This window comes from Oncorhynchus nerka, linkage group LG27 (genome assembly GCF_034236695.1).
Source record: "Oncorhynchus nerka isolate Pitt River linkage group LG27, Oner_Uvic_2.0, whole genome shotgun sequence".
Taxonomy (NCBI): Eukaryota; Metazoa; Chordata; class Actinopteri; order Salmoniformes; family Salmonidae; genus Oncorhynchus; species Oncorhynchus nerka.
Genome location: NC_088422.1, coordinates 85060869 through 85086084, shown reverse-complemented (window position 1 = coordinate 85086084; position 25216 = coordinate 85060869). Strand labels below are relative to the sequence as shown.

The 25216-nt window shown below is 44.9% G+C and overlaps 1 protein-coding gene and 1 pseudogene across 5 annotated transcripts; one reads left to right on the top strand and one right to left on the bottom strand.

Annotated features, from left to right (window-relative positions):
* Window positions 1–1109: 1109 nt before the first annotated feature.
* LOC115120044 (E3 ubiquitin-protein ligase TRIM39-like) lies at window positions 1110–12246 on the bottom strand. 5 transcript variants are annotated; one of them, XM_065012147.1, is made up of 6 exons: window positions 12145–12246; window positions 9053–9147; window positions 4777–4890; window positions 4205–4691; window positions 3681–4065; window positions 1110–2941 (listed from the first exon to the last, which is right to left on the bottom strand). In XM_065012147.1, the coding sequence occupies exons 2-6, from the start codon at window positions 9088–9090 to the stop codon at window positions 2397–2399; spliced, it is 1569 nt and encodes a 522-aa protein (XP_064868219.1). In that variant the 5' UTR covers window positions 9091–9147; window positions 12145–12246; the 3' UTR covers window positions 1110–2396. The 5 variants fall into 5 exon arrangements, with proteins under 5 accessions (XP_064868219.1, XP_064868222.1, XP_064868220.1 ...); XM_065012150.1 differs by lacking the exon at window positions 9053–9147 and having other exon boundaries at window positions 12145–12227; XM_065012148.1 differs by lacking the exon at window positions 12145–12246 and having other exon boundaries at window positions 9053–11207.
* Window positions 12247–20617: 8371 nt separating this feature from the next.
* LOC115115938 (dmX-like protein 2) overlaps window positions 20618–25216 on the top strand; it is a 71928-nt pseudogene continuing 67329 nt past the window's right edge.

The window sequence follows — 25216 nt, the reverse complement described above, 5'->3', positions numbered from 1 at the left end:
ACAAAGACAACAAACCTCACTGTGGTCTCCAGGTGACAAAGACAACAAACCTCACTGTGGTCTCCAGGTGACAAAGGTGAAGAAGTGGAAATCAAACGCAAAACCTGTTAAAGTGAAGTGATGTATTTAAACAGAAAATACACAGGTTAATTTGCTGACATTTTCCTACATCAAAACGTTCCCATCGGGTGTATCATAAGAAGCCCCACTCGTGACTGGCCGGCAGGTCAGCGATGTCAGCCAATGCTGTCAGGATTTGGAAGTGTTTATCTGACGGAGCTCAGCTGTTCTGAGAGTCGTTACTATGGAGACGTGCTTGAAGGAACAGACGATGATGCTATCTAACAGCAAATGGCCTTTTAAATAAGCTAACCCCAAGACTCTTTCTCAATTCATTTTTACTTGATTCCTCATATCCTCTCTGCTCACCTCCTTCTCAAAACACATTGGACAAGAAGATCTGAGTGGAGTGACCATGGATCTTCTCCTCCAATAAGATTGAATTATGAGTCCAACTCTTACCTTTTTATCCTAACCGCTGACCCCTGGACTATAAAGCTAACGCTTCACAAAGAACAACTAGCTGAAGTACATCAAAAAGTCTGATGTCACATCTGTTCTTCCTGCATGGCCAGGCCATCTAGTGACAACTAGTGACTAAAACTATTTAACAGAAGAGCAGCTGTTCTGTGTTACAGAAGAGAAAAGAAACAGTAACAAACAGCCCCTCCTTGGACACCAAATACTTCTGTAACCACACACTGACGTGGAATGATGCACGACTGGAGAGTTTATATTATTTGATGAGAGAATATCGAGCAGTTGAGTTTCTTTCAGTTTGATTAGTGTCATTATCTCCTAATCTAAGCTTCTTTCTCATGTCTCTCTACAGTTGTGTTAACAACAGTGGCTTTCTCATGTCTCTCTCTACAGTTGTGTAAACAACAGTGTCTTTAGAGAAAGGAGGGAGGGAAGAGAGGGGATAGGCTGAGAGAAGGAAGGTATAGAGTAAGGAGAAGAAGAGAGGGAGGAGAGAGGAAGCAGGAGAGAGGAGGGAGAGAAAGGGCAGGTAGAGGCAGATAGAAGGGCTCCTCTGAGATGAGAGTCAATTAAATTCAAAACAACTTTATTAGGAAAGGCATATTCAGTTTACAAGTGTAAATATCAACATCAAAACCAGACCTCTCCCTCCAATATAATACATCCTCCTTTAGACAGCACACTATGAATGTGGTGGTTGAGTAGGTAACCCTCCCCTCAGCTTCCATCCACCTCTACTCAGTAGTTCCTCAGTCACATTAACAGTGTCTATCTGAGTGAAGTCTGATCTCTCTCTGGAGGCTGGAGATCGATGCGCTGTGATGATTCTAAGATAAGAAAACTCTAGGTGGCTAATCAATGATGCTAACAGCCCAGCCTGCTAAGTCCAGCATGAACCCAACTGGTTCTAGGTGTGTGTGTGCAGAAACCAAATGGCAATCTCTTAAATCTTGCTTGAAAAACACTCTTCCAATAAGGGTTTTAATTGAAGGCTGACTTGAGGATGTGAAATGTTATCCTCATCTGCATTCTCAAAGCTACATAACAACATTACTACAATGTTGCTCCGGTAAGCATTAAGTACATTATTGTACTTAATGGACTGTAGGGAAACAACACCATCTTGTGGCTGTACATTGACATAGAAAACCTCGACTTGGACTGAAATAGGTGCTGGTTTTTTGGTGCCGGTACTGTTTATATTTAGGTGCAGGAACTCCACAATACTTTGGAGCTAATATTTTATAAGAGGTACAGGAGCTCAAGTAGAACATTTGAGGTGCCGGTACTCAGCTCAGGTGAACTCCTGCCCAAGTCAAGCACTGCAGGTAACTGCCAAAATAATGGAAACACCTGAGTAAATGTGGGATACAAAGAATATTGAAAGCAGGTACTGTACGTCCACACAGGTGAGGTTCCTGAGTTAATTAAGCAATTAACAGCCCATCATGCTTAGGGTCATGTATAAAAATGCTGGGCGGGACATTATTTTGGCTACCATGGCTATGACCCATAGGATGACAATGCCCCCATCCACAGAGCACGAGTGGTCACTGAATGGTTTGGTCACTGAATGGTTTGGTCACTGAATGGTTTGGTCACTGGCAAACTGGGGTTTACTATGTTAACACTTCATTTATTTAACCTTATCCACAAAATAACTTAGTTCTGCATTAATAACTGTAATTGAATGATTACATTATCAGGAAAAGTTATTGTATTATAAATGTAAAAAGTGAATACATTATCTGCTGATTTATATAATATGTTTTACATTACAATGAATTATTACATTATTTGGTCACTATTACATTATCAGTTATGTTAACAGTATTTCTATGTTTGGTACAAACCAGTCAGTCAGTGACATCTACAGGAGTGATGACCAGTGGGGTTGTGTTTTGACCTGTGTAATTATTACCAGGGCTGAAGAATGGATAGAGTTTCTCAGTGAAGGTACAGCCGGTAAAAGAGTGGATGTGAGACCTGGCCTCCACATTATAGAAGGAGACCCGACCTTCCTCATAATCCACAAACACCCCCACCTTCTGGACCTCCTCTCTAAGAAAGATGGGGACAGTGGGGACAGCGCCAGCCCAGTACTGTCCATCCCTCAGCATCACAGTCCAGTATCCATCCTCAGGATTCAGGTAAATGGTCCCCTTCAGGTTGATGGACTTCGTGGCCACTCCTAAACACCAGCCAGTCTTCCCCGTCACCTGGACCTCATAGTAGAATCTCCCTGAGGAGAAACTCTCCTTTCCCACAACACAGACAGAGATATCAAACCTCTCTGGGTTGTCAGGGAGATCCTGCCATACATCTCCACATCTAACTTGTTTCCTGTCTTCAGACAGGATGAGTTTGGGATGTGCTGTATCAGGATCAAGAGTCACATCCACTGTGGAGAGAAACACACACTTTATTAGAATTAGAAAATATCAGTGGAGATAGAACATAAATCTGGGAAAACGCATTTCACTGTATAATACATTATTCTCTGACATATGGCAATTTTGTGAATGGCCTGACATCTAAACTATTGTAATAGTGTATTCATTAGGCACCCTAGATGGCACCCTAGATGGAGTTAACATACAGGACTGTTGAGTCTAACTGAAGAGTAACATACAGGACTGTTGAGTCTAACTGAAGAGTAACATACAAGACTGTTGAGTCTAATTGAAGAGTAACATACAGGACTGTTGAGTCTAACTGAAGAGTAACATACAGGACTGTTGAGTCTAACTGAAGAGTAACATACAGGACTGTTGAGTCTAACTGAAGAGTAACATACAGGACTGTTGAGTCTAACTGAAGAGTAACATACAGGACTGTTGAGTCTAACTGAAGAGTAACATACAGGACTGTTGAGTCTAACTGAAGAGTAACATACAGGACTGTTGAGTCTAACTGTCAAAATTATTTTCTGATTGTTTCAAGATCTAAAATATAAAAGGTAACACTTTACTTGAATGGGGTATACTTAAGACATTTATACATCATTATGAAACCATTCATAACACCATGAGTGTTGAACTATCATTCATAAGAACCTGTTAACAATACTATCTAATAACCTGCTACTACCTTAACAAATCTAGACCGTCACTTTAAGGAGTCATTATTGTCATACTAACCATAGTCCATGGTCATATTCTTCAGGTTTCTTCTCACAAACTCAGCCTCTCTCTGTTGCTGTGGGTCTGAGATGAGATGAGCTGTGATCTTATTCAGAGCAGCAGTTCTGATGTCCACCAGTTCTTTCTCAAATGTTGCCTCTTGTTTTAACACAGCATTCTTTTTACTGAGTTCACGAACAACATGTTTAAGATTAGAGTTCTCCTGCTGCAAGTCTGAGAAGAACTTAGAGATGTTCTTCACTTCAGAGACAAGAGTTTTAGTTTTAGGGTTCTTCTTCAGATCAGAAAGTCCCTCATCAGAATCTTCTTCCTCCTCTTTAACTTCTGTCATCTTTTTAGAGACACCTTCCCTCTCCTCCTCCTCAGTGTCCATAGTCTCCTCCTTAAGAGAAAACATGAAACACACAGTTCAGGTAATATAATACATTCACAGTTCAGTTCATCTCATTCTAATAGTGTCATAAGTGCTTGTAGATAAGTGTTTTTAGTCATTTCACATAGTGTATTGTTAATGACAGCACCTCTTTGATCCTCTCTGTCTGTCCAGTGTTGCCTTGGTGACCTTTGTGTCCCCCGTCTCCAGTGACATCAGCCAGGGTGTGTCTCTGCAGTGCTGGGACAGTATAGTGCTGCCTGACGTGGCTCTCACAGTAGGAGACAGTGCAGGTCAGACAGGACTTCACCGCTCTGAGCTTCTGTCCAGAGCAGATATCACAGGCCACGTCCCCAGGCCCAGCATAGCCCAGAGCAGGGAGGGCAGGACTGAAGCCTGTCTGCTGGAGCCCCTGGAGCAACCTGGCCAAGGCTGTGTTAGTGCAGAGCACTGGCCGGTCTCTGGATCTATTACTGCACTGGAGACACACATAGTCTCCTGCGGGGCCGGGCTGGACCCAGTATGTGCTGATGCACTGCCTGCAGTAACTGTGTCCACAGGGAATGGAGACCGGGTCCCTCAGCACCTCTGAACACACAGAACATCTGAACTGATCCTCAGTCAGCAGACTGGCACTGAGAAAGAGAGAGAAAGAGAAAGAGAAACAGAAAGAGAGAGTGTTTTTTTGTTTTTTTTAAAGCTACTAATTTCAACACTCACCTCAAATCAGGGGTCAAGGGTTCTCTTTTAAAACCATATGGTTGCTCCATTGACCTGGCACTATTCATAGAGAGACAGCTGGGAGCAGGAGACTCCATTCTCTCCCGCTTGGCTCTGCAATTCATATAAATGATAGTTATCTGTCGTGATTTCATCACATCATCTTCTGTGTTGTCTTAAAGTGAAAGCAGATGAAACTAAACACATTCATCAACAGTGAAATACAGGAAACTGCCAAAATAATGGAAACACTTGAGTAAATGAGGGTTATGGCGGCTCTGTTATGGTTTAGGGGGCATTTTCCTGGCATGTGATAAGGTCCACTCAACCACTTAGAAGCCAAGGTAAACGGCAATAAAAACACAGCCATTCTGATCACCTTCCACCTCAAACTCCCCCTCTCTCTGACTCACCTCCTACTCATGACTCCAGGGTCTCCCTCAGACTCCACCTCTCTCTGACTCACCTCCTACTCATGACTCCAGGGTCTCCCTCAGACTCCCCCTCTCTCTGACTCACCTCCTACTCATGACTCCAGGGTCTCCCTCAGACTCCCCTCTCTCTGACTCACCTCCTACTCATGACTCCAGGGTCTCCATCAGACTCCCCCTCTCTCTGACTCACCTCCTACTCATGACTCCAGGGTCTCCCTCAGACTCCCCCTCTCTCTGACTCACCTCCTACTCATGACTCCAGGGTCTCCCTCAGACTCCACCTCTCTCTGACTCACCTCCTACTCATGACTCCAGGGTCTCCCTCAGACTCCCCCTCTCTCTGACTCACCTCCTACTCATGACTCCAGGGTCTCCCTCAGACTCCCCCTCTCTCTGACTCACCTCCTACTCATGACTCCAGGGTCTCCATCAGACTCCCCCTCTCTCTGACTCACCTCCTACTCATGACTCCAGGGTCTCCCTCAGACTCCCCCTCTCTCTGACTCACCTCCTACTCATGACTCCAGGGTCTCCCTCAGACTCCCCCTCTCTCTGACTCACCTCCTACTCATGACTCCAGGGTCTCCCTCAGACTCCCCCTCTCTCTGACTCACCTCCTACTCATGACTCCAGGGTCTCCCTCAGACTCCCCCTCTCTCTGACTCACCTCCTACTCATGACTCCAGGGTCTCCCTCAGGCTCCACCTCTCTCTGACTCACCTCCTACTCATGACTCCAGGGTCTCCCTCAGACTCCCCCTCTCTCTGACTCACCTCCTACTCATGACTCCAGGGTCTCCCTCAGGCTCCCCCTCTCTCTGACTCACCTCCTACTCATGACTCCAGGGTCTCCCTCAGACTCCCCCTCTCTCTGACTCACCTCCTACTCATGACTCCAGGGTCTCCCTCAGACTCCCCCTCTCTCTGAGTCACCTCCTACTCATGACTCCAGGGTCTCCATCAGACTCCCCCTCTCTCTGACTCACCTCCTACTCATGACTCCAGGGTCTCCCTCAGACTCCCCTCTCTCTGACTCACCTCCTACTCATGACTCCAGGGTCTCCCTCAGACTCCCCCTCTCTCTGACTCACCTCCTACTCATGACTCCAGGGTCTCCCTCAGACTCCCCTCTCTCTGACTCACCTCCTACTCATGACTCCAGGGTCTCCATCAGACTCCCCCTCTCTCTGACTCACCTCCTACTCATGACTCCAGGGTCTCCCTCAGACTCCCCCTCTCTCTGACTCACCTCCTACTCATGACTCCAGGGTCTCCCTCAGACTCCCCCTCTCTCTGACTCACCTCCTACTCATGACTCCAGGGTCTCCCTCAGACTCCCCCTCTCTCTGACTCACCTCCTACTCATGACTCCAGGGTCTCCCTCAGACTCCCCCTCTCTCTGACTCACCTCCTACTCATGACTCCAGGGTCTCCCTCAGACTCCCCCTCTCTCTGACTCACCTCCTACTCATGACTCCAGGGTCTCCATCAGACTCCCCTCTCTCTGACTCACCTCCTACTCATGACTCCAGGGTCTCCCTCAGACTCCCCCTCTCTCTGACTCACCTCCTACTCATGACTCCAGGGTCTCCCTCAGACTCCCCCTCTCTCTGACTCACCTCCTACTCATGACTCCAGGGTCTCCCTCAGACTCCACCTCTCTCTGACTCACCTCCTACTCATGACTCCAGGGTCTCCCTCAGACTCCCCCTCTCTCTGACTCACCTCCTACTCATGACTCCAGGGTCTCCCTCAGACTCCCCCTCTCTCTGACTCACCTCCTACTCATGACTCCAGGGTCTCCCTCAGACTCCCCCTCTCTCTGACTCACCTCCTACTCATGACTCCAGGGTCTCCCTCAGACTCCCCTCTCTCTGACTCACCTCCTACTCATGACTCCAGGGTCTCCCTCAGACTCCCCCTCTCTCTGACTCACCTCCTACTCATGACTCCAGGGTCTCCCTCAGACTCCCCCTCTCTCTGACTCACCTCCTACTCATGACTCCAGGGTCTCCCTCAGACTCCCCCTCTCTCTGACTCACCTCCTACTCATGACTCCAGGGTCTCCCTCAGACTCCCCCTCTCTCTGACTCACCTCCTACTCATGACTCCAGGGTCTCCCTCAGACTCCCCCTCTCTCTGACTCACCTCCTACTCATGACTCCAGGGTCTCCCTCAGACTCCACCTCTCTCTGACTCACCTCCTACTCATGACTCCAGGGTCTCCCTCAGACTCCACCTCTCTCTGACTCACCTCCTACTCATGACTCCAGGGTCTCCCTCAGACTCCCCCTCTCTCTGACTCACCTCCTACTCATGACTCCAGGGTCTCCCTCAGACTCCACCTCTCTCTGACTCACCTCCTACTCATGACTCCAGGGTCTCCCTCAGACTCCACCTCTCTCTCTGACTCACCTCCTACTCATGACTCCAGGGTCTCCCTCAGACTCCACCTCTCTCTGACTCACCTCCTACTCATGACTCCAGGGTCTCCCTCAGACTCCCCCTCTCTCTGACTCACCTCCTACTCATGACTCCAGGGTCTCCCTCAGACCCCCTCTCTCTGACTCACCTCCTACTCATGACTCCAGGGTCTCCCTCAGACTCCACCTCTCTCTGACTCACCTCCTACTCATGACTCCAGGGTCTCCCTCAGACTCCCCCTCTCTCTGACTCACCTCCTACTCATGACTCCAGGGTCTCCCTCAGACTCCCCCTCTCTCTGACTCACCTCCTACTCATGACTCCAGGGTCTCCCTCAGACTCCACCTCTCTCTGACTCACCTCCTACTCATGACTCCAGGGTCTCCCTCAGGCTCCCCCTCTCTCTGACTCACCTCCTACTCATGACTCCAGGGTCTCCCTCAGACTCCCCTCTCTCTGACTCACCTCCTACTCATGACTCCAGGGTCTCCCTCAGACTCCCCCTCTCTCTGACTCACCTCCTACTCATGACTCCAGGGTCTCCCTCAGACTCCACCTCTCTCTGACTCACCTCCTACTCATGACTCCAGGGTCTCCCTCAGACTCCCCCTCTCTCTGACTCACCTCCTACTCATGACTCCAGGGTCTCCCTCAGACTCCCCCTCTCTCTGACTCACCTCCTACTCATGACTCCAGGGTCTCCCTCAGACTCCACCTCTCTCTTACTCACCTCCTACTCATGACTCCAGGGTCTCCCTCAGACTCCCCCTCTCTCTGACTCACCTCCTACTCATGACTCCAGGGTCTCCCTCAGACTCCACCTCTCTCTGACTCACCTCCTACTCATGACTCCAGGGTCTCCCTCAGACTCCACCTCTCTCTGACTCACCTCCTACTCATGACTCCAGGGTCTCCCTCAGACTCCACCTCTCTCTGACTCACCTCCTACTCATGACTCCAGGGTCTCCCTCAGACTCCCCCTCTCTCTGACTCACCTCCTACTCATGACTCCAGGGTCTCCCTCAGACTCCACCTCTCTCTGACTCACCTCCTACTCATGACTCCAGGGTCTCCCTCAGACTCCACCTCTCTCTGACTCACCTCCTACTCATGACTCCAGGGTCTCCCTCAGACTCCACCTCTCTCTGACTCACCTCCTACTCATGACTCCAGGGTCTCCCTCAGACTCCACCTCTCTCTGACTCACCTCCTACTCATGACTCCAGGGTCTCCCTCAGACTCCACCTCTCTCTGACTCACCTCCTACTCATGACTCCAGGGTCTCCCTCAGACTCCCCCTCTCTCTGACTCACCTCCTACTCATGACTCCAGGGTCTCCCTCAGACTCCACCTCTCTCTGACTCACCTCCTACTCATGACTCCAGGGTCTCCCTCAGACTCCACCTCTCTCTGACTCACCTCCTACTCATGACTCCAGGGTCTCCCTCAGGCTCCATACAGTCTAATGTCTGATTTAGACTCTGGACTGCTCAGACAGATCTCACTCAGAAAACCTAGCCAGTAAACATAAACAGTTATGTGTATATATACAGTCGTGGCCAAACGTTTTGAGAATGACACAAGTTTTAATTTCCACAAAGTTTCCTGCTTCGGTGTCTTCAGATATTTTTGTCAGATGTTACTATGTAATACTGAAGTATAATTAGAAGCATTTCATAAGTGTAAAAGGCTTTTATTGACAATTACATGATGTCACGACTCCCCTGCCTGTTTGGTCGGTGCTTGTCGGTCGTCGTCGCCGGTCCCTTTTTCCTTTTCTGTTAGTTTAGTTTTATTAGTTGCACCTGTTCCTTTTTGTGTTTCTTGATTTTTGTCTACTTAAACCTGTTAGGCCCGCTTAGGTTTGTGCCGGATTATTTTGTTACTCTGTTGGTTGTGTTATGCGCCCTGTATTTGGCGTGACCGTTTGTGCTGGAGAATAAATCATTACATTTCACCGAACCATCTGCTTGCTGCGCCTGGCTCCTACCCACCACTCCTAGTAAACCCTGACAATATTTGCAGTGTTGACCCTTCTTTTTCAAGACCTTTGCAATCCGCCCTGGCACGCTGTCAATTAACTTCTGGGCCACATCCTGACTGATGGCAGCCCATTCTTGCATAATCAATGCTTGGAGTTTGTCAGAATTTGTGGGTTTTGTTTGTCCACCCGCCTCTTGAGGATTGACCACAAGTTCTCAATGGGATTAAGGTCTGGGGAGTTGCCTGGCCATGGACCCAAAATATTGATATTTTGTTCCCCGAGCCACTTAGTTATCAAGCAAGGTGCTCCATCATGCTGGAAAAGGCATTGTTCGTCACCAAACTGTTCCTGGATGGTTGGGAGAAGTTGCTCTCGGAGGATGTGTTGGTACCATTCTTTATTCATGGCCCTTGGTTGAGAAGCAACCCCACACATGAATGGTCTGAGGATGCTTAACTGTTGGCATGACACAGGACTGATGGTAGCGCTCACCTTGTCTTCTCCGGATAAGCTTTTTTCCGGATGCCCCAAACAATCTGAAAGGGGATTCATCAGAGAAAATGACTTTACCCCAGTCCTCAGCAATCTCTGTACCTTTTGCAGAATATCAGTGTGTCCCTGATGTTTTTCCTGGAGAGAAGTGGCTTCTTTGCTGACCTTCTTGGCACCAGGCCATCCTCCAAAAGTCTTCGCCTCACTGTGCGTGCAGATGCACTCACACCTGCCTGCTGCCATTCCTGAGCAAGCTCTGTACTGGTGGTGCCCCGATCCTGCAGCTGAATCAACTTTAGGAGACGGTCCTGTCTCTTGCTGGACTTTCTTGGGAGCCCTGAAGCCTTCTTCACAACAATTGAACTGCTCTCCTTGAAGTTCTTGATGATCCGATAAATGGTTGATTTAGGTGCAATCTTACTGGCAGCAATATCCTTGCCTGTGAAGCCCTTTTTGTGCAAAGCAATGATGACGGCACGTGTTTCCTTGCAGGTAACCATGGTTGACAGAGGAAGAACAATGATTCCAAGCACCACCCTCCTTTTGAAACTTCCAGTCTGTTATTCAAACTCAATCAGCATGACAGAGTGATCTCCAGCCTTGACCTCGTCAACACTCACACCTGTGTTAATGAGAGAATCACTGACATGATGTCAGCTGGTGCTTTTGTGGCAGGGCTGAAATGCAGTGGAAATGTTTTGGAGGATTCAGTTCATTTGCATGGCAAATAGGGACTTTGCAATTAATTGCAAAACTGAGGCAACAGACATTGTGAAAATGAATATTTGTGTCATTCTCACAACTTTTTGCCATGACTGTACAGTAAAATATAAGACCATCTATAAGTAGTTTCATACAGCATTGAATCTTAGTAATCATGCATTATGTCACCCTTTATAAAGTACAGTTGCATTTTATCAACAAAATGTTATGTCACGTTTGGTAACGAACCCTATTATTATTTCACCCTTTAAAGAGTATGACATAAGCTCATAGATACATTTTACATTACATTTAAGTCATTTAGCAGACGCTCTTATCCAGAGCGACTTACAAATTGGTGCGTTCACCTTAAGACATCCAGTGGAACAGCCACTTTACAATAGTGCATCTAAATCTTTTAAGGGGGGGTGAGAAGGATTACTTTATCCTATCCTAGGTATTCCTTAAAGAGGTGGGGTTTCAGGTGTCTCCGGAAGGTGGTGATTGACTCCACTGTCCTGGCGTCGTGAGGGAGTTTGTTCCACCATTGGGGGGCCAGAGCAGCGAACAGTTTTGACTGGGCTGCGCGGGAACTGTACTTCCTCAGTGGTAGGGAGGCGAGCAGGCCAGAGGTGGATGAACGCAGTGCCCTTGTTTGGGTGTAGGGCCTGATCAGACTTGTGAATCATCTATGTAATGCTTAAATACTTTATGTATGTTATATAAAGCCTTTATAAGTGTAGTTAGTTTAAAGAGGAACCTAAATCATCTGTAGCGATGTGAACTAGGCCCCGTGTTCATGTTTTCAACCTCTGAAAAAGAGAACCCATTGTGAAACAGGAAGAGGCTTTATGCGGAAGCTGGATGGTTGCTTAATGTAAAAAATAAATAAAACATTTAAAGAATTCTATATATTTGTATTTCTTTACTTCTACAGATATATCATTGCCATTTAGAGATATTTGTAAGTGGTGTTACATGTAACCACCGTAGAAATATGTGTTTCCTCATACAATTCAAGCCTAGTGAGAGACCAATACTGAAACCCCCTTACTCTCCTGAAAACTACAGAATACAGCCAAAATGTACTGTGTCATTCATAGTCACTTTATACAGTATTTTAGGTAAACAAATTCAACATTTCAGTGGTATTTTTCACCAGAACTTTATCAGAACAATCAAATATGGAACAGGTTACATAATAACATAGGCCAACACCGTACGTCTAACACAGTGGTTACATACAGCACACTGTTTCATGGAATAAAGTCATGATAATACGTGTTTCTATAACACTTTAAAATATGAAGAAAACATTAAATGTCTGACTTACCAATCTTTGCAAACAATTGGAACAGGAGTATCGGACTGTGTGCCCTCTAAAATGGCGTGTGTTGTAACTTTTACTTTTACTTTCAGTATGACCGCTAAAGAGACCAAACTACATTCTGAAAACTGATCTACTGCTGTGTAGACCTATTGTAGCACAATGCCCCCATCTAGTGGCCAGACGCTGAATCATTTTCGAAAATGTTTGATTTTAGATAGTTTTAAGAAAACATTTAAATTGACAATCAGATTGCTTATTATAAATTACTTCATATTTATGTATTGAAATATATATTATTACATTTTAGACATTTCTCACAAAGCTTCAGTCCACACAGTTGACTTTACTGATAAATACAGCTGTGTCTTCTACTGACCAGCAGGCAGCACTAGCATACAGTGTTGAGCACTGACTCAGTAAGGCATTTCACTCACACACACATATGCACACAACACACACAGAAACAATCATCGCAACCCAGTAACCTGTTGAGAAGGCACCGGTATGAGGTGCTAAGGGAGGGGTGTGTGTGTGTGTGTGTGTGTGTGTGTGTGTGTGTGTGTGTGTGTGTGTGTGTGTGTGTGTGTGTGTGTGTGTGTGTGTGTGTGTGTGTGTGTGTGTGTGTGTGTGTGTGTGTGTGTGTGTCAGGCCCTTGATCCCACCACTTAAATGACACTTCAGGAATTTTCTCTCTCCAGCCATTTGTGATGTGCTGTGATTTAGAAATGAAAAAGTGGTTATCCTGTAACAGCTTTGCAGGGAGCACCCACACACACTCATACACACATCACTGAACAGTATTATTGCTGTTCTTTATCTGACCTGACAGTCCTGCTGATTTAACAGGACTGTCAACAATCTTCCACATTCTCTGCAGACACACAGACCTGTGTGAGTATACATGACTGTAAGCTAAATAGGGGCAGAGAGAAAGAGAGTGTGTGTGTCTGTGTGTGTACGTGCGTGCGTGTGCGTGTAAGTGTGTGAGTGGAATGGCACATGCACAGAGAGCAGAGGAGTGATGAACAGAGACTAAATGATGAATCATAAAAGGGTCTATCAACTGAAGCCCCACTGACTGACCTATAATAGAACAACCACCATGTGTGGGCCTACAGAGCCTGTCACCCTGCTCAACGTAGAACAATAGGAATGTTCTATATAAAATGTTAAAACTCTATGATGTGAAATGTATTTTCATATCATTATTATTAGTGTATATATTGGTGTATACTGTATATAATTTGTAATATAATACATAGTAGTATATCGTAGTGTGTTGGTGAATGTGCAGAGTCATGATGGGAAGTATGTATAGTCCTGACTGTCTGACAGGAAGGAGTTCATAAACATGGACACATCACGTTCTCTCTGTACCACTCTCTCTCTCTCTCTCTCTCTGTACCACTCTCTCTCTCTCTCTCGCTCTCCCTCTGTCTCGCTCTCTCTCTCTGTACCACTCTCTCTCTCTCGCTCTCTCTCTCTGTACCACTCTCTCTCTCTCTCGCTCTCTCTCTCTGTACCACTCTCTCTCTCTCGCTCTCTCTCTCTGTACCACTCTCTCTCTCTCGCTCTCTCTGTACCACTCTCTCTCTCTCTGTACCACTCTCTCTCTCTCGCTCTCTTGCTCTCCCTCTGTCTCGCTCTCTTTCTGTCTCGCTCTCTCAATTTCAATTTAAGGCCTTTATTGGCATGGGAAATATATAATCGCCAAAGCAATTGAAGTAGATAATATACAAAAGTGAAATAAACAATAAAAACAGTAACAGTAAACATTAAACTCACAGAAGTTCCAAAAGAATAAAGACATGTCAAATGTCATATTATGTGCAAATAGTTAAAGTACAAAAGGGAAAATAAATAAACATAAATATGGGTTGTATTTACAATGGTGTTTGTTCTTCACTGGTTGCCCTTTTCTTGTGGTATCAGGTCACAAATCTTGATGCTGTGATGGCACACTGTGGTATTTCTCCCAATAGATATGGGAGTTTATCAAAATTGGTTTGTTTTGAAATTCTTTGTGGATCTATGTAATCTGAGGGAAATATGTGTCTCCAATATGGTCATACATTGGGCAGGAGGTTAGGAAGTGCAGCTCAGTTTCCACCTCATTTTGTGGGCAGTGTGCACATAGCCTGTCTTTTCTTGAGAGCCATGTCTGCCTACGGCGGCCTTTCTCAATATATTTACATTTACATTTAAGTCATTTAGCAGACGCTCTTATCCAGAGCGACTTACAAATTGGTGCATTCACCTTATGACATCCAAGCAAGGCTATGCTCACTGAGTCTGTACATAGTCAAAGCTTTCCTTAAGTTTGGGTCAGTTACAATGGTCAGGTATTCTGCCACTGTGTACTCTCTGTTTAGGGCCAAATAGCATTCTAGTTTGCTCTGTTTATTTTTATTCTTTCCAATGTGTCAAGTAATTTGTTTTCTCGTGATTTGGTTGGGTCTAATTGTGTTGCTGTTCTGGGGCTCTGTGTCACGACTTCCACCGAAGATGACTCCTCTCCCTGTTCGGGCGGCGCTCGGCGGTCTTCGTCACCGGTCTACTAGCTGCCTCCGATCCCTATTTATTTTCTGTTGCTTTTGTCTTGATTGTTTTCACCTGTTGCTTATTTTGGTTCATCAATGGTCTATTTAAACTTCCAGTGCCCGTTTGATTTTGTGTGGGCTTATTCCTACTGTCAGTGGTGAAGTTGTGTGGGCTTATTCCTACTGTCAGTGGTGAAGTTGTGTGGGCTTATTCCTACTGTCAGTGGTGAAGTTGTGTGGGCTTATTCCTACTGTCAGTGGTGAAGTTGTGTGGGCTTATTCCTACTGTCAGTGGTGAAGTTGTGTGGGCTTATTCCTACTGTCAGTGGTGAAGTTGTGTGGGCTTATTCCTACTGTCAGTGGTGAAGTTGTGTGGGCTTATTCCTACTGTCAGTGGTGAAGTTGTGTGGGCTTATTCCTACTGTCAGTGGTGAAGTTGTTTTTATCCTGCGTAATTTGTTGTATGTTATTTCCTGGTTTTTGAAGACATACCTGATTTATGTTCATTGCCTGATTGTTCGTTAGACCAAGTGAAATAAACGCATCCATTGGAAGTTTTGCTCTCTGCGCCTGACTCCTCATCCACCACTCATAGAATTCCGTGACACTGTCTGTTTGTGAACAGAGCCCCAGGACCAGCTTGCTTAGGGGACTCTTCTCCAGGTTCATCTCTCTGTAGGTGAAATGGCTTTGTTATGGCTTTGTTAAGGTTTGGGAATCACTTCCTTTTAGGTGGTTGTAGAATTTAACGTCTCTTTTATGGATTTTGATAATTAGCGGGCATCGGCCTAATTCTGGTCTGCATGCATTATTTGGTGTTTTACATTGTACACAGAGGATGTTTTTGCAGAATTCTGCATGCAGAGTCTCAATTTGACATTTGTCCCATTTTGTGAATTCTTGGCTGTTGAGCAGACCCCAGATCTCACAATCATAAAGGGCAATGGGTTCTATAACTGATTTTTACCCAGATCCTAATCGGTATGATGTATTTTATGTTCCTTTTGATGGCATAGAATGCCCTTCTTGCCTTGTCTCTCAGTTCGTTCATAGCTTTGTAGAAGTTACCTGTGTCGCTGATGTTTAGGCCAAGGTTTGTATAGTTTTTTGTGTGCTCTAGGACAACGGTGTCTAGATGGAATTTATATTTGTTGTCCTGGCAGTGGACCTTTTTTGGAACACCATTATTTTGGTCTTACTGAGATTTACTGTCAGGGCCCAGGTCTGGCAGAATATCTAGGTGCTGCTTTAGGCCGTCCTTGGTTGGTGACAGATGCACCAGATCATCAGCAAACGGTAGACAATTGACTTCAGATTCTAGCAGGGGGAGGCCGGGTGCTGCAGACTATTCTAGTGCTCTCGCCAATTCGTTGATATATATGTTGAAGAGGGTGGGGCTTAAGCTGCATCCCTGTCTCACCCCACAGCCCTGTGGGAAGAAATGTGTTTTATGACCATTTTAACTGCACACCTTTTGTTGGTGTACATGGATTTTTAATGTCGTATATCTTTCCCTCAACACAACTTTCCATCAATTTGTATAGCAGACCCTCATGCCAAATTGAGTCAAATGCTTTCTTTAAATCAAATTTCTCTCTCTCCCTCTCACATTCACTGCACACACACAAAACAGACACACACCCATATGCACATTGAGAGCCTCCTGCACTTCCTAACTGGGGCACGCTGGCTGGTCACATGACTTGGAGCCGCCGGCTGTCCTGCTCTCCACATCTGCTCACAGGGAAGGAGGATTGACACACACACACACACATCGGAGTGGATTGGTTGAATGCACTTTCTCTGTCTGATCCCAAACCAATCTCACACTACCTATCATTAGGTCCTCGATGCCAATTGTAGAGCTGAAGAGAATAAAGTCACAGCTGGACTTGAACCAGTGACTCTGCTGTTAAGCACACTATCTCCTGTGTCATAAAGGTCAGGACCTCTTGTCTGCGGACATAGAACCCTTCCATTCAGGGAAGCTGCATCATCACTTCTCCTTTTGGTTCTGAGTGGATAGCTACTATAGTCCCCAGGCTCCATTCAGCTCTGTTGGGGAGTGTTGACTTTCCACCATATTGTTTATACCCATTCGTCCCTCTCAGATCTGCAGATGGAAGTTAACAAGGACATACTGGTAGGAGTAGAGAGTTGGTTTGGAACTCGGCCTCGGAGTGTGTCCTAATGCAGGTGAGCTCCCAGCCCTGGTATCTCTCAAAGAGTAGCCCTGTCTCTCTCCAGCCCTGGTATCTCTCAGAGAACCGCCTATAGGAAGCAGCAATGCCATCACTTTTGGCCAGATGTACTCTCAGTCTGTGATGAAGCCAAGAACTGTGTCTCAATAATCTGAAGCGGTTCCCTCGTCGCCTCCTCTCATTTATCTACACCAATCTGAAAACACAGGCCAGATAATAAAGCAAGGAGGTGCAGATGTAAGGATTATACGTTGAACTATTGAGACTCACCCCTTGGAGAGGTTGGTGTGTGTGTGTGTGTGTGTGTGTGTGTGTGTGTGTGTGTGTGCTGTAATTAGTGAGAGTTGTCCTCTGGCTGATGCTGTGTACAAGAGGCCGTCTGCAAACAGATATTCTTAGAGCCTGAGGGTATCATAACAGGATATGATATGGAGAATAATCACCAAGTAAGGAATCTTGTAGGGTTTGACCCCGTCTGTGTCACATTGTGTTAGTGTGTGCTCCACTATGTTGGCAAGACAACAAACCACAGGAAAGACGGTTGTTTAACGGTAAGCCATGTTAGGTCATTCAAAATTCAAAATATAGGGATAACTTCGAGACAGTAAGGAGTCCTACACTTAGAATAGTAACACATCAGTCCGGGTCCTATGGAAGATTCAGTAAGTAATGTATAGTAAGTTATGCCATCGAATTTTGTAGTGTTTACTTCTGTGTGTGTGTGTAAACATATGTGTGTGTGTGTGTCATGCTCTCTCAGGACAAAAGCAATACTGTGTCATCCTTGGGGAGTACACACACACACACACACACACACACACACACACACACACACACACACACACACACACACACACACACACACACACACACACACACACACACACACCCTGTTTGTTGTCAAGTGTGTCCCTGCTGCTAGCTGGCCCTGTGTGTTAGCGGCTTCCTGTCTTCGTCTCCTCTTCGTCTTATTCACAAATCTGAAGAAGAAGAAAAACAGGCAGAAGGAAAGCACCACGACGGATGAATTAGCTTTCATCTACAGATGAAGGATCTTCATTTTGCATTGCAGGAAAGTTTTCCTGCAACAGGGTGATCAAATAAACACCCCACATTTGTATTCAGCTCTGTGTTATTTTTCATAGTGTAGATGAAGGTCATTTATATTTGAGGAGAGAAGAACACGAGTGGAAGCTGCATCAGAGTATTGAGATTCAGCCCTCAGCCCTCTGACTGCAGGCCTGACTGTCTGACTCACTAAGCCTCCTCTGCCTGATCTGAAGGAACAATATCCTTTATGTATCACATAGCTACAGTAATAACACCATAGAAACAGAATCTCATTCTTGTTGTGTGAATACTGTTAGTGTATTAGCTACACATCTGTAACAGCACAGAAGAAATGTCTCAACATCGATCAAGTTCAATGCAGATCCATAGATTACATAGATATACAGCTCGTTCTATGATGTAGACCTACTTGTCTACTCTAGGCTATTTATGCATGATGAAATCATTGTCATCACATATTCTAAATATTTACATCTAGATGAAGAAATGGGAGCTCTGCACATGGAATATAGTTGCTTCCCAGTGCTTCATTACCACACCCAAAAAGACAATATAGAAAGACAATCTAGGGAAGTTTATTTTTTATTTTTTTAAAGCATCTTACTATACTGAACAAAAAAATAGAAATGCAACATGTAAAGTACTGGTCTCATGTTCCATGAACTGAAATAAAAGATCCCAGAAATGTTGTATATGCACAAAAAGCTTATTTCTCTCAAATGTTGTGAACATATTTGTTTACATACCTGTTAGTGAGTATTTCTCCTTTACCAAGATAATCCATCCACCTGACAGGGGTGGCATGTCAAGAAGCTGATTAAAAAGCATGCACATGACATATGTGCACCTTGTGCTGGGTACAATAAAAGGACACTCTAAAATGTGCAGTTGCGTCACACAACACAATGCTATAGATGTAATAAGTTGAGGGAGCGTGCAATTGGCATGCTGAATGCAGAAATGTCCACCAGAGCTGTTGTCAGAGAATGTAATGCTAATTTCTCTACCATAAACTGCATCCAACATCGTATTTGGGAATCTTGCAGTACATCTAACCAGCCTCACCACCGCAGACCACATGTAACCACGTCAGCCCTGGACCTCCACATCCAGCATCTTCACCTGCGGGATCGTCTGAGACCAGCCACCTGGACAGCTGATGAAACTGTGGGTTTGCACAACCGAAGAATTTCTGCACAAACTGTCAGACATTGTCTCAGGGAAGCTCATCTGCGAGCTTGTCATCCTCCCCAGAGTCTTGACCTGACTGCAGTTCAGCATCGTAACCGACTTCAATGGGCAAATTGTCACCTTCGATGCATACTGGCACGCTGGAGAAGTGTGCTCTTCACGGATGAATCCCGGTTTCAACTGTACCGGGCAGATGGAAGACAGTGTGTATGGTGTCGTGTGGGCAGGCAGTTTGCTGATGTCAACATTCTGAACAGAGTGCCCCATGGTGGTGGTGGGGTCATAGTATGGCCAGGCATAAACTATGGACAACGAACACAATTGCATTTTATTGATAGCAATTTGAATGCACAGAGATACCGCGACGAGATCCTGAGGCCCAATGTCGTGCCATTCATCTGCCGCCATCACCTCATGTTCCAGCATGATAATGTATCGCCACATATCGCAAGGATCTGTACACAATTCCTGGAGCTGAAAATGTCTCAGTTCTTCCATGGCCTGCATACTCACCAGACATGTCACAAATTGAGCATGTTTGGGAGGCTCTGAATTCGACGTGTACGACAGCATGTTCCAGTTCCTGCCAATATCCAGCAACTTTGCACAGCCAATGAAGAGGAGTGGGACAACATTCCACAGGCCACAATCAACGGCCTGATCAACTCTATGAGAAGGAGATGTGTCTTGCTGCATTAGGCAAATGGGGTGACACAATCTGATCGTTTCGGATCCACATCCCTACCTTTTTTTTTAAGGTATCTGTGACCAACAGATGCATATCTGTATTCCCAGTCATGTGAAATCCATAATTAGGGCCTCATTTATTTATTTCAATTGACTGATGTCCTTATATGAACTGTAAAATCTTTGAAATTGTTGAATGTGGCGTTTATATTTTTGTTCAGTGTACTTGCAATGGACCTTTGCAAACACTAATGTGCAGTCATGTCATATTCTCCAGAATGCACCAAAAGCCTTCTCTTGTAGGGGGTTGGGATTCCCTAACCACCCGCTGTTATGCCAGAGACACAAAGCAAGATATGACAGCGGCTGTTGGAATTGTTTTAACACTGTTAATAATTGACTCTGTTTCGACCAACTGTTTCGACCAGCTCTTATACTGATTGACAGCACATCATCGATATTGAAGCATTTTTCCCAAACCCCAGGTATCTCTGGAAGATCAATGAACGCCTGCGTATTCGTCACACTGGTGCGTGATCCCCAAACCTGGAGCGTCATCAACATAGAAATTATAAACTAGAGCGGGTATATTGTCTCTGACCGAATGGGGACATTTGCCATGAAATATTTTTCAGACATTTTAACATATTTACAGATAGGGTAATTTAATAACATTAAATATTGCGACAATTGAAAATTATAACTACATACGCTAGTCTCGTTCACAATCTAGACATGATATGTCTATGGTATGCAGTCGTGCCTTCGGATCGCCGTGAACGCGCATGTCATGTTCGCTGCAGATATTCTTCCTTCAGCGAAGCGCTGCCTGTAAGAATCCAGACGCTGTGTGTTTGGACACTGACAGCGAAGGCAGCCTATTTCACATACATGTACACAACCTGCTATTTGATTCAAACCGACTAAAGATTATCCTCCACCTCCGCGGCGTTTTAGCGGACATTCGGAGAAACAAAAAACAAGCCGCTGGCAGACCGACTACAGACGGATGCAATTCCCAGCAGCAGTGGCGAGTTAGATGGAGAAACAGAGGGTGGACGTCGCTGTCGTAAATAATTAAATATCCAGGCATCTGTTGAAGCTAAAAGAAGGGGAAAATGCATCTCCACCAGGTGCTAACGGGAGCTGTGAACCCCGGTGACTGCTGCTATTCTGTGGGGAGCGTCAACGACATTCCTTTCACGGTTGGTTTTATTTTGATATTGAACTGATCTGACGCTGTTTGGGAGACGATGATTAGCTACGTAGTTGTCAGCGATAGCATCCTTGCTAATTAACCAGCGCTAGATAGCATCTTGGCTAGCCATGTACAGACAGAGCGCTAACAAGATTCACAGAGTCGTCTGCATGAAGTGCACGGATATATTCGCGGGTAACGTTGAGTCAGGTCTGTGAGGCTGCCAATCCACCACATCATTCATTCGCTCTGACATTAACGTTCGGCATTAGCCAGCTAACCGTGGGTGTTCAAGGTTATCCTACGGTGTTCGCAGAGGATATAGAGCCAGAGCTAATGTTCTGTTTATTTGTTTTGGTCCTAAGACGGAAAGCCTGTCAGATGACCTTTATGATGCTGCGTGTTACAAGGGTCGACAGGGGAATTCCTTTGATGTTTTTACGCAATCTCACATGTAACATCGATAATAATGCAGTTTTCTTTCCAGCATCCAAACTATACATTGAATGATATGATTGAAACGCCACACCTATCCCGGGGCTAGGGCTTGGTGTGTGTGTGTGTGTGTGTGTGTGTGTGTGTGTGTGTGTGTGTGTGTGTGTGTGGTGAGCGAGACTAGCTAACATTGGCGTCAGTGTGTTTCATGTATCATTAGCTCGAGCGGCTGTCAAGCTAGCATCAGCTGTGCAGGCGGTGACGTAGACAGCTAGTTGGCATCCTTTCAGAGGTTGCGTGTTATTCTGCGTGCATCATATCGCATTTACTATCCATCTACTATCCATATGAATAATATGATAGTCATTTGGAAATATAGTAGTTAGTCAGTGTGCATTTTCTCATTTGATGTTGGTCACCCTCAAAATACCCCCCCATGTTCATAGGACCCCCTTACAAACAGGCCCTCCAAATGAAATCAATGGTTTCTTATTTTGTTCATTAAACAGACAAGACACAACAACCCGATCAGTCAACACACACACACATTTTATTGTAAGAATATAATGGAATACATTTTTTTTAAAGTGATATTTTGAAACAGAGCCCAAGCCCATGCTGTTTTCATCTGCGTTTCATATTTTGCCTACTATCACTCCTTTGTTAGGGAGCAGGTGGGGTCTTTGTCATGATATTGATAATAGCAATCCTATTTTCGTGTGAGTCCGTGTTCATATTTGACAACCTCTGCAGGCCTTTGGAGTTGCCTATACCGGATCAGCTAAATAGTAGCCCTACTGTTGATCTAGGTTACATTATAAACGGGGTGCTTCGAGCCCTGAAAGCTGATTGGCTGACAGCCGAATACCACGGGTATAACAAAACATACATTTTTTTTACTGCTCTAATTAAGTTGGGGCTTTGTGGAATATGGCCAATATACCACGGCTAAGGGTTGTATCCAGGCACTCTGCATTACGTTGTGCATAAGAACAGTCCTTAGCTGTGGTATATTGGCCCCCTCAGGCCTTATTGCTTAAATATAGCATGCTAAATGTTTCAGATCAGTGATAGACGAGGAAACAAAGATATTCCACCTCCACTTGTTTTCCTCAGCCAGAGAATGAACCATTCTGTATACAGACAGAGAGATTCAGTGAAACAGAATCACATTGATGGATTAAGACCCAGTCTTTTGGTCTGGGTTCAAGTGAAGAGCAAAATCATCCACTTGTTAAGATACATAAAATGCTGTCACAATGTTCTGATCAGTGATGATGAATGTTAAGATACATAACATGCTGTCACAATGTTCTGATCAGTGATGATGAATGTTAAGATACATAACATGCTGTCACAATGTTCTGATCAGTGATGATGAATGTTAAGATACATAACATGCTGTCACAATGTTCTGATCAGTGATGATGAATGTGCCAGCTAGACAAGATGATCATGAGCAGCACTCACTGTAACTTAGCTAATGTTTCCACAGCCTAATTGTAGCCCAACCAATATCCAAACAGAGATTCAGTGAAAATAAAGATATGACTGATTGATTTATCAAGTCCCCAGGCTTGTTTCAAAGCAGCGTGAAACAGTGCTCAAATAGTTGACCAAATGTATTATAACAATTAGATGACTTTGGGAGTTTCAGTAAGCAACCGTTTGAGGCCTTCAATTGCATTAGCCTACTTTATTCCAATATTTCCTCATTCAGTGATATTTATTTATTCCCACAGTACTTGTTTCTGGATCCATCCAGTTGTCATGAAGAAAACAGTGCATGTGGTGGGCTAGCCTATGTAATGTATCATGCCTCGCAGAGTTTACAACTGTCAGGACAGGAGGTCAATCAAACTCAACCAAAACAATATATCCAACTTGGACTTAAGTAATCCATTGTGGGACTATTACAATACATCAGTCATGAAGAATTTGAGGAATATCCACTTTGTTAGATCAGATTTGTTGAATGTGCACCAGTGTCTGGTCAATGGAACAGTCTGTATCCATTGGCACCTTTACCGGATTTATAGTAGTAAAGGGCGCTGCCTAGCAACCATCAAGAGCTTAGTGCCTCAGCATGATGCATATACAGTACTAAGCCGTAGGCAGAACTTTACCTCAATCATGACTAGGTCGCTTGGCGGAAATAAAAGCATAGGCTTTGTTGCTTGTAGTACCTTTCATATAAAGAAAAGTAGACTAAAAGTTGTCTGGATGTTAAAGTTAGAGGAAAAACGTCTTGGTTTGAAAGGTGTGTTAGTGTCCTGTCTGACTATCCTGGTTTGAAAGGTGTGTTAGTCTCCTGTCTGACTATCCTGGTTTGAAAGGTGTGTTAGTGTCCTGTCTGACTATCCTGGTTTGAAAGGTGTGTTAGTCTCCTGTCTGACTATCCTGGTTTGAAAGGTGTGTTAGTCTCCTGTCTGACTATCCTGGTTTGAAAGGTGTGTTAGTCTCCTGTCTGACTATCCTGGTTTGAAAGGTGTGTTAGTGTCCTGTCTGACTATCCTGGTTTGAAAGGTGTGTTAGTCTCCTGTCTGACTATCCTGGTTTGAAAGGTGTGTTAGTCTCCTGTCTGACTATCCTGGTTTGAAAGGTGTGTTAGTGTCCTGTCTGACTATCCTGGTTTGAAAGGTGTGTTAGTCTCCTGTCTGACTATCCTTGTTTGAAAGGTGTGTTAGTGTCCTGTCTGACTATCCTGGTTTGAAAGGTGTGTTAGTGTCCTGTCTGACTATCCTGGTTTGCTGCCAGCCCGACAGAGCGGGAAGTTACTTTGGTCTATTGATTAATACATGAGTGATGTTTGCGTTCTCTGTCTTGAAATTCCTTTCTGTAGCCTGTGTCTGTGTTTGTGTAATAGATTGCCTATCCCTCTGTGTGAGTGAGTGAGTGAGTGAGTGAGTGAGTGAGTGAGAGTGAGTGAGTGAGTGAGCATATGGAACTGTTCTCTGTATGACTGTGTAACAGAGTAGCAGGCTATCTGAAGTACAATAATGATATGATCATAGAAATCCCATTAGAAGTGGGCCTATTATATGGATATGATGACCTGTAAGAATTGACCATCTGCTGACAGTAGCCTGAATGGCTTTTGGCCTTAGCTCTCACACACAGCTAGCTTAACAGTGAAGTCTACCTGATACTAGCCTACACACAGCTAGCTTAACAGTGAAGTCTATCTGATACTATCCTACACACAGCTAGCTTAACAGTGAAGTCTATCTGATACTAGCATACACACAGCTAGCTTAACAGTGAAGTCTATCTGATACTAGCCTACACACAGCTAGCTTAACAGTGAAGTCTATCTGATACTATCCTACACACAGCTAGCTTAACAGTGAAGTCTATCTGATACTATCCTACACACAGCTAGCTTAACAGTGAAGTCTATCTGATACTAGCCTACACACAGCTAGCTTAACAGTGAAGTCTATCTGATACTAGCCTACACACAGCTAGCTTAACAGTGAAGTCTATCTGATACTAGCCTACACACAGCTAGCTTAACAGTGAAGTCTATCTGATACTATCCTACACACAGCTAGTGTTGATAAAAGGATATTAGAAGGGTGAGCCGGTTAAGGATCGATTCAGACCAGGTGTTAAAATTGTACGACAAGCGACAGTTTATTTCAGAGGGAGAATATCTGGTACACGTAAATACGGCTCTTCCGTTAGTTCGTGTTGGAACAGCAGGCAGAGAGAGCGTAAACAGTCAGCACAGCTCTTATATACGTCACAGA